General features: G+C 32.9%; 1 protein-coding gene across 2 annotated transcripts; it reads right to left on the reverse strand.

The window, feature by feature from the left end:
• Positions 1-3,942: 3,942 nt before the first annotated feature.
• On the reverse strand, positions 3,943-6,267 carry LOC21400791. Of its 2 annotated transcripts, none has more exons than XM_024162850.1 (2): positions 6,029-6,267; positions 3,943-5,151 (listed from the first exon to the last, which is right to left on the reverse strand). In XM_024162850.1, the coding sequence occupies exon 2, from the start codon at positions 5,027-5,029 to the stop codon at positions 4,511-4,513; it is 519 nt and encodes a 172-aa protein (XP_024018618.1). In that variant the 5' UTR covers positions 5,030-5,151; positions 6,029-6,267; the 3' UTR covers positions 3,943-4,510. The 2 variants fall into 2 exon arrangements, with proteins under 2 accessions (XP_024018618.1, XP_024018619.1); XM_024162851.1 differs by having other exon boundaries at positions 5,939-6,267.
• Positions 6,268-14,420: the final 8,153 nt, after the last annotated feature.

A 14,420-nucleotide genomic window follows, 5' to 3' on the forward strand; every position in this document is an offset into this window, starting at 1 on the left:
TCTCCCCCACATTAACCCAAAAATAAAGTGTTAAAATGTTTTTTTTTTTTTTGCTTTATTTTTGTCATTTCTCTTCTTTTTTCCCCTCACTTCTTTCTTTCCTCCTTTTTTTTTTTTTTCTATCTACAATACATTCTTTTTTTTTCCTTTCTCAAATGTGACCCCAATAAATATTTTTTCCCTCTAATTGTCTCATTGAAATAATTTCTTCTTATATGTTCTAATCAAATTTTTTTTACAAAATGGCCCCCTCAAATACTATTTTTGCTAGATATGCTCATTTTTTTTTTTTTACTTTCTTTTTTCCTTCATTTCTTTCTTCTCCCCCTTTTTCCCTCTACAATACATTCTTTTTTCTTCATTTCTCAAATGTGACCCTCATTGATATTTTTTCCCTCTAATTGTCTCGTTGAATAATTTCTTCTCATATATGTCCTAATCAATTTTTTTTTTTTACAAAATAACCCTCTCAAATACTTTTTGACTATATATGCCAATAAATAATATTTAAAATCTTGTTCGAAAATATGTCTTTACATAAACATTTTATCTGCAATCTTTCCAAATAAATTTTTTTTCCATGTGTACTACTAAATAATTTTTTGATTAATTCGCTCAATTAACAACTTTTTTCCCTTTTAATGTTGCTCTATTAATTTTTTACTGGTTTTAATCGTTAACAAAACAATAATAAAAAACATAAATTATAAAAATTTTCAAAAAAAAAAGGACCTTTATATCAAAATTTTTTTTTTCAAAAACTGTATTCTCCAATGATAACTTTAACACATCTCTTTCACTTGGTTTATGTTTTCATGTCCCGTTAAAGATCACATGCAAATCAACAGACTATTAACACGGGATCACATGCAAATTGCAAATCAACAATATTTTGGGCGGTTTGGACACTGTGGTTCGTGGTTTAAACTCCCCAAACCACTCAATAATTCGCTTAAATATATGCATTTGACGTATTGATACGTTAAGTTTTTTTAACCGTTAAATCTATATATTTTTTAATTTTTATGTAATTTTATATAAATTTAATAAATAAAAAATTTAACCTATTAATATATTAACATAGCGAAAAACGTTCTAATTTCTCATATTATATTATGTGCGACGAAGAAATTTTTTCTTTTTTTCCAAAACCATCACTCCGGTTTCATTTGTAAAGGGCCCACTACGACATGGTTGTTCACTTTCTCTTCTTCGAAAGGCAGGTTTCATCAAAATTTGCCATTTCTTTCTCTTTTTTGCCTTTTTCCTTTTTTTTTTTTTTTTTTTTTTTTTTTTTTTTTTTTTTTTTCTTCACAAAAAAAAGAATAAAAAATAAAAAATGTCTTGCCTTTCTCTACACCTAAACCTTTCAGATCATTTAAGAATTATAAGATACTGATCTGACGGTCAATATTTAGTACAAAGTGGGGACTACAGAAGGGCCCTCAATTGAAATGCAAGAATCTAACCCTCAATTGAAATCTAGCCCTCAATTGAAATGCAAGAATCTATCTTATGTTTTTATATCCTGTGTTTTTTGAATCAGACAAATACATCTGTGGTATCATTTAGGAAAAATTAATTGTGCAAAAACGCATAAATCATCGTTCATAACGGTTTTCTCAAAGATTAATTCTAAAGGTAGTAACCTTAATTTTCATTTTTTTCCGGCAATTGACAATAATCACTTTTGATCTTTCCGGCGTTTTATTTTTAAGAAGATTCTCTAGTATACTTAGTATACCGGTAGATTAAATTTTTTTAACTGTTAAATCTACGTATTTTTTAATTTTTACGTGATTTTATATAAATCTGACGGATAAAAAACTTGACCTACCGATATATTAATGTAACATAAAAAGTCCCTTATTTTTACTCATACTCTACAAAAATCAGTGCCCTTAATTTATACAAGCAAGACAAAAAGCTCTTCGCACAGTTAATTTTGATAAAATCTAAATAACCATGAATTTTGTATGATTAGAAAAAGATCTCAATATTTTGGAAACTGCAAAATAAATTTATGCATTTTCAATTAAACATGGATGGAGATATTTTATCAATATTTTTTCCCCTTTTTTAAGGTAATTGTACTCTATTATTGTAAACGCGTCTCATTCACACTGACTGATTTTGATAGATACCGGTTCCAACTAACATTTCTCTTGATTATTGATTATAATTGAAAAAATTATTAAAATGGGACGGCTTTGTGCTTGGTTGTGCTCTACCCAACAAAGCCAATTTGGTCAAATGGGGATTCTGGAGATGGGCAGAATTTTGAGAGTAGCTTTAAAAAAAAAAAGGATGAGTAATTTTTTTTCCCCCTTGAAAAGGGAAGATTACATTTTGAAATAGAGAAATACAAATGCTAAAACCGATATAAATGGCCTCAAAAGATAGAAAAACTCAGATCTTGAATATTAACTAATACCACTAGTAAATTCGAATGAAATGCTCGAAAGATCGAAACACATTTCTTGTTCTGAAATCAAAAAACCAAATAAACACGTCAATTATCGCGCACACAAATAGTATTCACAACAATAAGCAAATAAGAACATAACCAAATATATGGCCTTAAATGTTACTCATCTAGATTTAGACCTCGTTTACCTATGTGGGTTTTCTGTAGCCTGAATTGACATTTAGTAGTGTAAAGTCTAAACAAGTAATAAAGTTCGACCCAACATTTGGTTACAATACTAGAACTCTGAGTTTAAAAAAAAAAGTGAATGAAATGATTGGTGATAGCATTTGAGTTAATTTTGTGGACATTGTTTTGGGTTAGAACCGTAGGGGGAGGAGTAAAGTTCTCTCCAACCTTCAATTTTGGGTTCAAATAAAAACGAAACTCAAATTTAAATCCAAGATGTCATGCAACCAAACAAAGGTTTGAACCCACTTTTGGGTTCAAACACTTCTAAACCCTCCAAACAAACTGGGGGTTAATTGTTAGTTGTCACTACTTGGTCATGTTTTTGCTTATCCTATTGCTAGGATACATTTCCTAGTTGTAAAATTTTATTAAAATTTTATCAGATTAGAAAAAGCTTTAACAATAATTCTCCTCTCTGCTACATATACTCTTTAACACCTCAGTCCACATGTAAGCTTTGAATTGGAGTTGTTGCTATACTTGGATACTATTGGAGATTCTCCATCATGTTAGAAAAAGACCCTACTTATTATCATCTCATTTATTCACCCATGAACAGTGACCTATCTTGCAATAGTAATGGCAGGTTTTTTTAATTGGTCTACAAAAGATAGGTTTTTAGTCCATGCTATCCTCTCTCTCTCTTGAACACAACTCACTCTCTCACTAACCATCTACCTTAAATAAATACACAGTTGTACATGGCATACCAATTTCTGCAGATAATTTATTTACATTTACTATCCTTGTCAACCTTATGCAACATTAACTGGTTAAAAAAAAAAAAAAACCAAAATTGAATGCTTTTCACAATTTGGGTGTAAAAAAAAGAAGAAAATTCACATGGTATGTATGTGTTAAGAATTTCAGTCATGAGAAAGGGTGATGCAAAATCAAAGCTTGTAAGCCAAAAAAGAAAAACAAACCTCCAACATGCCCATACCTCAAAAAAGCACTCAAGATTTTTTTCCACCAAACCAAACACCAGCTTCTCTTTTTATCCCTTGCCAATCAAGACTCTGGAAAGACAATGACTAGAGATTACTTACAGTGGACATGAAAAGACCCATGATTCTTTCAGCCTCAAACAGTTAAAAGGAGCCGGTGAATGGCACAAGATAGGATGCAAAACATTTAGGTTATGAGCTTGGGAAGTGGCAAATCAGGTGTGTATGAGTAAATGAAAGGCAAGTAGTTACGGAAAAACCCCCCCAAAAAAAAAAGAAAAGAAAAGAAAATTTTAGTTAAGTAAATTAAATGTTGATAAGTTAAAAGCACATGAATATTGTGAACCATATCACCACCACCCAGTACTTCAACTTTGTTCACTTTAGATAAAGACAATATGGTAAAGAATCCCTGTGAGTGAAACACACTAAACACAAAAATCAGCAGAATGTCTCAAACTGAAACAAAACCCAAATCCTCCTTTCTTTTTCCAAGCAAAGCAAAAATGCATAAACCAAGCGCAATTTCCACAGCAGAAGCTGAGAAAATGGCTCCCTATAATCCTGTCCAAATAGGAACCCGAGGCACAGTTGGTTCCCTAGTCATGAAGGAAATCAACTACTTCAATCAACTGGAGCTGAGTAGCCGAGGCGACTTTTCGGAGGAGAAGCCTCGGTCAGATGTCACAGATATGGCGGCCTCTTCAAGCACTAGTCATGCTTCAAATCCGACCAATGGATCAGTTTTGGCAACTCAAAAGAAGAAGAAAAAGAGAGGAGGCAACAAACTCCTACCAAGCATGTGTTCTGTGGTGGAAGTTTCGGACAACAATAGTAGTAGGCCAGTTGGGATTTCGGGTTTCGGTTACAGAAATTTGAAAACAGATGTGAAGAAGTTGCAGGCTTAGACAATGCTCTCTGAGAGCTTTGAGAAGCCTAACTTCCTCAACCTGCTTGTTATGGGGCTTGTCCAAGCTCGATTATTATTATTATCTGAATTTCCGCACTTTATGTCCACAACTTCAACAATGTTGATAGGCCCTTTCTTGTCAGTTTTTTCCCTACTAGGAGTTCTATCTAGAGCTATATTATCAGAGCCAAGCATTGGGATTCTATGTGTATTCTTGGGATACCCTTTTGTTTTCCGAGCGAAATCCGGGTTCGCGTGATTGCTAGTTCTGCTGCTGCTGCTGCTGGCTTCATCAGAAGTTTTCCTTGGCTGTAGTAGTCTTCTTGGAGTGGAAGGAGAAGCACCAACATAAGGAACAGCTTGTGGCTTATTTCTAGATGAAGATGGTGAAGGCTTCTGAGATGAAGCTTTCATGGATTCCAATTCCCTTGTCATGAGGGAACTGATTGTGCCTGTGGTCCCCACTCTGATGGATCCTCCACCACCCTTGATGGCTTCCAGTGACTGAACCATGTTTTCTTTTTCTTTTGGCCTTGAATGAATTCCCAGAAGATTCTTTTGGCAGGGATTATATTTTCCTACTAACCAAACACTTGTTGAGAAGAGAGGTTGTAATCAAACCAAAGTTCAAGAGCCTGATAAGCAACACAACTGGTTAGTGCTTTGAGATCATGGGATGCAGAAAAGGTATATAATATCTAGCAGTAAATCAAGTAAGGTGTTCTTTTTTTTTTTTTTGAGTTCCAAAAGGGATATAGTGCTTTGTCAATCAAATTTGTGCAAATAGAAACGCTATAGATATTGTCATTACAAAGAAATTTCAAAAGGGTTTTTCCCATTAAATTCCAAAAACCATGATCTGTATTAATTAAACCAGATAAAAGCAAGGTTATTGAGTGGTAAAGAGATAAACCCAGAAAACTCTGTATTTTCTAGTGAAACTGGAAACCAAAAAATGTTGAGTCGAATGAAAAATGCACTACAAGTATTGTGAATCCATGTTGTTGCTATTAATCCATTGAACTGCAAAAAGTTAATGAATTTAGCAAAAACAAAACCCCATTTTTCATTGATGAAAAAGGCAACTCCTTTTTCCCTAAGATCTGATATTTTCTGGAGAACTCCGCCAAGTTCCCAGAAAGAGAAACATAGTAGCAAAAAAAAAAAAAAAGTGTTGTTTAATGCATCAAAATCATAGATTAAACGCAACGAACCTTATCCAGTATCAGTTTTGATTAGGAAAAAAAAACCCTTATCAAATGTACAACAGATAATGAGAAAATTAAGATCCAAAAGAAAATAACACATACACTAATCAGATCATATAAAAGTGAGACATTAAAGCCATATTCACAAAGCAAGCAAGAGATATTACACAAAATCCGAACTCAGCAAAGATTCAAAGTGAATAAATAAACAGACCCAGATTGCAGAAACTTCTAAAAGCGAGAAATCTGTGGTTTTCTTTCGTTGAAAAGTTCAAATCTTTAACATTGAAGATAATAATGTCACCTTCAAGAAGGATGTGATTAGTGAAAAAGTACTGATTTTCTCACGCTCTTCTTTCTCTTTGTTTGTTTGCTTATGAACTGTATCAGACCGTCAACGCAGATCCCAAAACAGTGGATGAATCAAACTCAAATCATAATTTATGATTTATGACTGTTTGGGTTTGGTGTTTTGTAGGTGGATAAACAAAAGTATTGCATGTTTTTGCTTGGTTGGTTTATCAATAATCAATACACATTTGAACAAGCAAATCCAAGTTCGCTTTACTTTGCCTTTACCAAAATGTGCCATTTCTCACTCTTTCTTTTTTCTTTTTCCCTAGAATTAGTCAGAAAAAGAGGTAAATAATCATTTTTTTAGAAAATATTTATGGTAAATATTAGATTTTAAAATATATACAATAAATAACATATTTACGATGAATGATTTCTTTACAAGTAAAATTTATAAAATAAATTTATTATAAAAGAGTTTTTCCAATAATCTTTTTTTTATCCGTAGTTTTTAATCTTTAACCGTTGAGTTTGGTAAAAATCACATCAGATTAATAAAATATACGAAACAGACAGATTTTGATACGAAATTAACAAATGAAAAAAAAAAAAAGAAACCGACAATCCTATTTTTATAAAAACTAACACAAAAATTCTCTTATTATAAATATGTAAACGAATCGTAATATTATTTATCATAAATAACTTTAAAAAGTGAACTATCTATTATTATTTCACTTCTTCTTCTTCTTCTTCTTTTTATGTTTTTGAGATTTTTTTTTTTAAATGTAAGGACTAAGCACTTCTTTTACTAAAAGAAAAGCTAATCTTTAAACTTTTTCTGATTGGTAATGATGATGGGACTTTGTTGATAATGATGTGCAAACTAATTAGGCCTACTCTTCAAACTAAACTACAACGTCAAAACTCCTACGTTTGCTTGTGCATCACCACTAATGGTAATGTACATATTGGCAAAAGGGTATTATCCAAATCAATTCAACAATAATCATGTGCATTGTTTCTGGAGCTTATAAGGAAAAAAAAAAGAAAGTTGTAAATTTAAAAAGGAAAATTAGCGTGTGGGCGGGTGATTTCTGACACCCACGCTAATATATAGTCAAAAGTTTCGAAAATTAGGAGAAAGATTCGTTTTTTTTTATTTTTTCCTTGCAGTTCTAATTTCGTCCTTTATGGCAATCAGCGTCATTGCCCCGGCCACTGATGTTCGTTTCTCGAGTGGATCTCATCGCCCAGCTGTTATTGGCACAAAATTCACTGTCTAGCAAGGATTATTGTACCGAGCGTCAAATTAAATAAATTTAAAATTAAAATATAAAAATAAAAAAATTAAGAGAACGTTTAATTCATAAATTTATAATTATGATTTAAAATTATTTTCAGTTTGTGTATATTTTTTATGAGAAAAAATACTGTAACGAACTACGAAATCATGATCTGAACCATGATACGAATTTTTACTCTAAACGCACACTAAAAGATACGGAGATTCAAATGGCTTGACTTTTGACCTACATCTACTAATCTCCGAGCAAAAATGGGAAAGAAATTTTACTATAATCAAAAGAAGATTACAAAAATTTGTTAAATATTTCTTACCACTTAAATATCAAATATATTCAAAATCTCTCAACTTAAAAGTAAGAGATTTTCTATTAAATAAATAATTCTATAACCAGCTACAAAACAAAAGAAAAAAAAACTGTGTATCAATGAGAAATCACTCTTGTGGCTACTATATTTCCTCACGTCCATATAAGCACATATATTAGAGTAACCATTAAAACCATACTTATAAACTATAGACTTATTTTTAATGGTTACGTTTCTTTTGGTGGTTACTATTAAATATACAAAATTGATAATGTAGCGTGACAAGAATCCAATTTCATTAATTGTCACTAATTTTTTTAGTCAACTATCTAATTTATTAAAAGTGTCAGATCAATATCTTGCAGTTAAAATAATAATACCCATTAATAAATAAAGGAATGGTCTCTCATCCGGCATATCAAATCTGCCTGACCGGTCCGCTCAGTAATTATGGGCCGTCGGATTGAAATCAGTGCCTCCTTCCCCTAATCAACACCAAGAACCTCATCAAATTAGAGCCCTCCAAGTCCCTCCCCATCTCCATCATCGCCGACAACAGAGCCTCCCTCATGATACCCACTCGCCCCATCGAGTTCATCCACCAATACCCCTCCATTTTCCGTGAATTCTTCCCCGCCGGCGCTGGGTTTCAGCCCCACATCAAGCTCGGTGACACGTTCTTCAAGAGAGACGAGCTGAAGATGGCGATGGGCCACCGTGGGAAGGTCGAATCGGCGATCGGGGACTTGGATCGGGCGGTGGAGCTTAGTCCGGAGAACACTAGGGCTTTTTGCTTGCTCGGAGAGTGCTACGAGGCGAAGAAGATGGAGGCCGAGGTCAGGAAGGCGTACAAGGACGCGTTGAGGATCGAGCCTGAATTGGCCCTGGCTCGGGAGGCTCTGGATCGGTTGGTGAGCTCTTCTTAGTCAATCACGTACAATTTCTTAACTTTTTTTTTTTTTTGAGGTTTTTGCTTGTTGTAGAGTTTATAGAAGTTGATTATCGACTTCTTTTTGTAGTGAATGTGGTAATGGTGATGATAATAATGTTGTAATATTTTAAGGAATGGAATTTCTTTACTAGTTAATATGCTGAGAATCAAATTCTGATGTTTATATGGTAAAACTAATTTTTTGCAATAGGCATGACAAGAACAATCTAACAGGTAAGCATGGCAACCAAAATGGCAAATGTTGAAAAAGCAGAAGAGCTCCTAGAAAAGCTTCGCAGTGCGTCTTGGGATGCTGCAGTTCAAGGTGGGGTATTCAATATTTATGAACATGACATATAAATAGTGCAAGTTTATTGAATAATTTTGAAAATATAATCTTTATAGTAATTCATCTTCTGTTGAATAATTCTGTAAATTATTCAACAATTATTGCTTTTTGTGTTTTTCTGTGGTATTCAACTAGTTTCATTTCTAATCCTCTTAGAATTCTGTTTGTCTTGAGCAACTCATGTAAATCAAACCAGACTTCACAGCGTTTTCTCTTTTCATAGTTTGAGGCCATTTTTTACAAGCATGCACAGAATAATGTACTGAGCGTGTCTGCAGAATTTCAGATAGTTTTGACGTCGTTTCCTATTTTATTTGATTTTTCAAAGACGAAAAATAGAAAAAATCAGAAAAAACGGAATACTCATCAAAACATGATGCCGCATGTCGCATAATTTCTTAAAAATCATGCATTGATTTTAGGACGCAAAAGATGTGGAAATAGTGAATTCGTTTTGACCTATCCTTGCCACTCGGCGCCCCACTACGCTAGCGGGAGACTTTTTGATGAATATTCTATTTTTTATGATTTTCTTTATTTTTAATCTGTAAAAAATATAATAAAATAAAAACAAAGTTAAAAAATAATAAAATTTTACAGACACGATCCTTACATTTTTCTAGGCGTGCTAAAAAAATGGCCTAAAAAATAAACCACCGTCGGTTTATGGCTCCAAAAACCAAATTATGTAGAAATGATTCCAGCCTTTTTGGTTAAGCTGCCCAATTTATCAACAGCAATTATTAAACGACGTCATTTAAAATAAACCACCGTCAGTTTATGGCTCCAGAAACAAAATTATGTGGAAATGAATCCAGCCTTTTTGGTTAAGCTACCCAATTTACCAACAACAATTACTAAACGATGTCGTTTAAAATAAACCACCGTCGGTTTATGGCTCCAGAAACAAAATTATGTAGAAATGAATCCAGAAAAAAATAGGTTCAGAAAAGAATTAAAAATGAAAGAATAAATAAGTTTTAGAGCACCATCAAAAAGAAATATCTAAGTATAGTAGCATTTGTAAAAAAAAAAAAAAAAAAAATTAGTAAATGAAAGAGAAAAGTTAAAAAAAGAAATATCTAAGTGGCATGATTCTGATTCTGCTATAGTATTTTTTCTCTCATAAAGAATGAATAAAAAAAAACTCAATCAATAGTTCTCTCATAAAAAATTTGAATATGAATTAAAATCACGAACTTAAACGCATTAACCAAACGGATCCTTTACGTGTATACATGTTCAAGTAATATATATCTTACCACTAAAAATGGCCTAAAAAATAAACCACCGTCGGTTTATGGCTCCAGAAACAAAATTATGTAGAAATGATTCCAGCCTTTTTGGTTAAGCTGCCCAATTTACCAACAGTAATTATTAAACGACGTTGTTTAAAATAAACCACCATTGGTTTATGGCTCGAGAAACAAAATTATGTAGAAATGAATCCAGCCTTTTTGGTTAAGCTGCCCAATTTACCAACAACAATTACTAAACGACGTCGTTTAAAATAAACCACCGTCAGTTTATGGATCCAGAAACAAAATTATGTAGAAATGAATCCAGCCTTTTTGGTTAAGCTGCCCAATTTACCAACAACAATTACTAAACGACATCGTTTAAAATAAACCACCGTCAGTTTATGGATCCAGAAACAAAATTATGTATAAATGATCCATTTAGTCAGCCTTTAGGTTGGGCTGCCCAATTTATGGGAAAGTATGATTAGCTACACCGGATTTGGTCAGTGGTGCGTCATCCACATCTTCGACACGTAGTGAATTGGAAAACTATCTGAAAACAAATTTTGCGGCATTCATTTTCAATGAGCAAGGTGGTGGTCATGATTTCAATAAGTTTGATATTTTTTTCATTTTGGAGATCACAGTCAAGAACTTTTCCTGTGCTCTCTAGAATGGCACGTGATATACTAACCATACCAGTGTCCACAGTTGCAAGTGAACAAGTATTTAGTTGCAGTAGTAGAGTACTTGATGAACGACATGCACGCTTGAGTGACGATATTCTGGAGGCAGTAATGTGTGTCGAGGATTGGGAGGACGCTCACAGAAGAAGCCAACAAGTTCAAGATGATTGGGTTGATGATTTTGAAAATTTAGACATTTCTGATACTCCAACTGGGAGTAATACATTGTAATTACGAACAATATCTATTTTTTTTTATGTTTTTTATGTTTTTTTCTTTGTTTTGGTAATTTTGTAAACATCTTATGTATAATTATTCTAATTGTACTCTTTTTTCCTTACTAAGATTTTATCCCACTGGGTTTTCCTTAGAAAGGTTTTTAATGAGACAATCGTAAATAAAATATATCTTTTCATATTCTCATTGACTATTCAAACATTTATTTTTGTTAACTTGTTTAAAAATAAAAAAAATTAAAAAAAATTAAAAAATTACATACATAGATGGGCTGGCCCATCTAAACCCATGAAGGGCCAAGATGGGCCTTGAATGGGCCAGCCCATCTAAACCCATGATGGGCCAATATGGGCCAGCCTATTCAAGACACACGGCACGGCCCATCCTGGCCCACGGCACGACTAGCCCGACCCACGGCCCACGTGGGCCTAAGAAGAACGGGCCGGGCCGGCCCGTTCTTGCATCTCTAAGTTCAGGGCCCGGGATGGGTAAAAACATTACATTTTTTTTCTTTTTTTTTTGCCTTCTAAAATTAATATCTGAATTTTAGGGATTAATGCAACAACCGGCACCATTTTTTGATGAATATTCTATTTTTTATGAGTTTCTTTATTTTTTGTCCTTAAAAAATATAATAAAATAAAAATGACATAAAAAAATAATAAAATTTTACAGACACGATCCTTATATTTTTCTAGGCGTGCTAGAAAAAAATGGCCTCAAAAAATGATAAAAAAAGTAAAACGTGGTAAAAAAGCCCTCGGCCTGCGTAGTGAGGCGCCTAAGGGCCAGTTCAGGGCCCAAGATGGGTAAAAGCTTTACATTTTGTTTTTCTTTTTTTTCCTTCTAAAATTAATATCTGAATTTTAGGAATTAATGCAACAATCGGCACCATTTTTTGATGAATATTCTTTTTTTATGATTTTCTTTATTTTGTGTCTTTAAAAAAATATAATAAAATAAAAACGACCTCAAATAAAGAAAATCATAAAAAACGGAATACTCATCAAAACATGATGCCGCCTGTCGCATCATTTCTTAAAAATCATGCATTGATTTTAGGACGCAAAAGATGTAGAAATAGTGAATTCGTTTTGACCCATCCTTGCCACTCGGTGCCCCACTGCGCTAGCGGGAGACTTTTTGACAGCGTTTCTTATTTTATTTGATCAGTCCTTATAAGACATCAAAAGTCAAATGATTTTAATTAACAAATCAATAGTTATTTGGATTGCCAAAACAACCTTTAAAAATTAACAGCCCTCAACACGGTGTTCACTATAACACAATATATACGTAAGGGCATGTTGGGGATTTCGTTTGAAAATGAAGCAATGTAATTCTACAAAATTTGATTTGTTATAAAGCTTTAGTTGTGATGGGGACTGTATTCATATTTCAGCCTTGTTCACTTATTGCTATAAAAAAATACATGTTTCTATAATTAATATACATTGTCGCTTACATTCATTAACATGAAATACAACAAATCAGCCAATATACATATTTTTATGCTATATATTCGCTTAATTACTATAAAATATACATATTTTGAGGATTAATATACATTGTCATTTTTTATAACTTAATATATACATCTTTATATATAAATATATACACGAATCACATATAAATATATACACTTCAGCAAAAATGTACAAGTGCCGTTCTGGTCAGGCATTTTCCAAGTGCTTAACTAGAGACTTTGCCAATAAATAAATATTTAAATAACCATTAAAACCACACTCATATATAGATGTATGCACACACACACACACACACATATATATATATATATATATATATATATATATGCTTCTCTAAAGCTTAGTCGACACCAAGTGAGAGAGACATGAACCAACAAAAAAAAAAAAACTAATGGACTTAATCAAAGCTACATGCCTAATAATCTCTATCTTGGCAAAAATTAAGCCAAGTCCAAATAATAAAACTGCTTCGCAATCTCCTCCAAAACTCTTGTAGGGTTAATCACAATTTGCAACACTAAGTCCGAGCGGTGTCTGAACTTCTAATTGACGACCGACTTGATAAGTGTAGTTATCACAACTGATGCAAAACAAATTAAATTGTCAAACTCCCCTACTTACGAACATCAAGATCTTTATCTTGCTCCAAATAGGATGGCGAATTCATCAAAATTATTAACTCTGCTAATTACTAAACATGCTAACTTTGGCCTAACAAACCACAACAATAGTCGTTCACCCTAAACTCAAACCCTAGGAATAGGCATATTTTTGCCCTTCGTTCAAGCTTACCATCATTCACGTGAGTACAAAAAGAACAACTAAATAATCTCAAAACAAAATCAATAGACCAACCAAGCCATATTTCAAACGGAGTCTTCAATCCAAATGTAGTTGATCTAACTAAATAGCAGGCTGGAGAACCAAACTTAGAAAGCAAATAGCAAACTTTCCACAATAGAGTAGAATTCATACTATATGCGACTAATAATTGTTGTGACATATCTCAAATAGTGTAGTGTCTTACTATCTTCTTCTTGTATAACCCATTGAAATAAGTCTCACAAAATTACACACCATCATAGTTATCAACAAACGTCAAAACTGACATCCCTATACACTCACATGACTCTAACGCAAAATGCCATGAACGAGTGAGCTCAAAATTTGGATCTAAACAAGATGAGACCATAGTAGCACTAACAACCGTACTACCTTTCAGAAAATAGAGGCCATTATGCAACTCTCCCTTAATCACCATTGAAGCTTCCTTACTGACTCTCAGAACTCCACCTTCAACAGAATACCTATAACCTTGTGAGTCAAAAATCCCTAAATAAACAAGACTTTTCTTCAAATTTGGCACATGTCTACAATCAGTCAAAGTCTTAACTCTGTCATCATACATCTTAATTCTGATCGTTCTAACATCAACAACTTTACAGGACATATCATTCCCCGTAAAGACAACACCCTCATCAATAAATTGATAATCAACAAACTAATCTATATTAGGGCCCATATATTGAGAACATCCAGAGTCAAGAATCCAAGAATTGCTTACGGACACAGATATAAGATAATCTTCATAATACTTAACAATATTAGTATTATTATTAGTTGATGCTTCTTCACTAATTTCTTTATTTCCTTTGAGCTTTGGACAGTTAGATTTCTAATGCCCTAGTTGGCAAAAATAATTGTAGTTGCCTTTTCTATTCTTAGACTTCCCTCTATATTTATTTTCACCTTTTTCAATTCCTCTACCTCTAACAACTAATGCACTTGATTGATTTTTATCTCAATTTTTAGACACATTTTTTTTTCAGTTCTTTAGAATTCAAAGATGCATTAACA

Source organism: Morus notabilis, unplaced genomic scaffold (genome assembly GCF_000414095.1).
Source record: "Morus notabilis unplaced genomic scaffold, ASM41409v2 Scaffold946, whole genome shotgun sequence".
NCBI lineage: Eukaryota > Viridiplantae > Streptophyta > Magnoliopsida > Rosales > Moraceae > Morus > Morus notabilis.

What these genes read in the sequence shown, in the direction of transcription:
- LOC21400791 (XM_024162850.1), bottom strand. Translation starts at nt 5,029, where the DNA reads ATGGTTCAGTCACTGGAAGCCATCAAGGGTGGTGGAGGATCCATCAGA.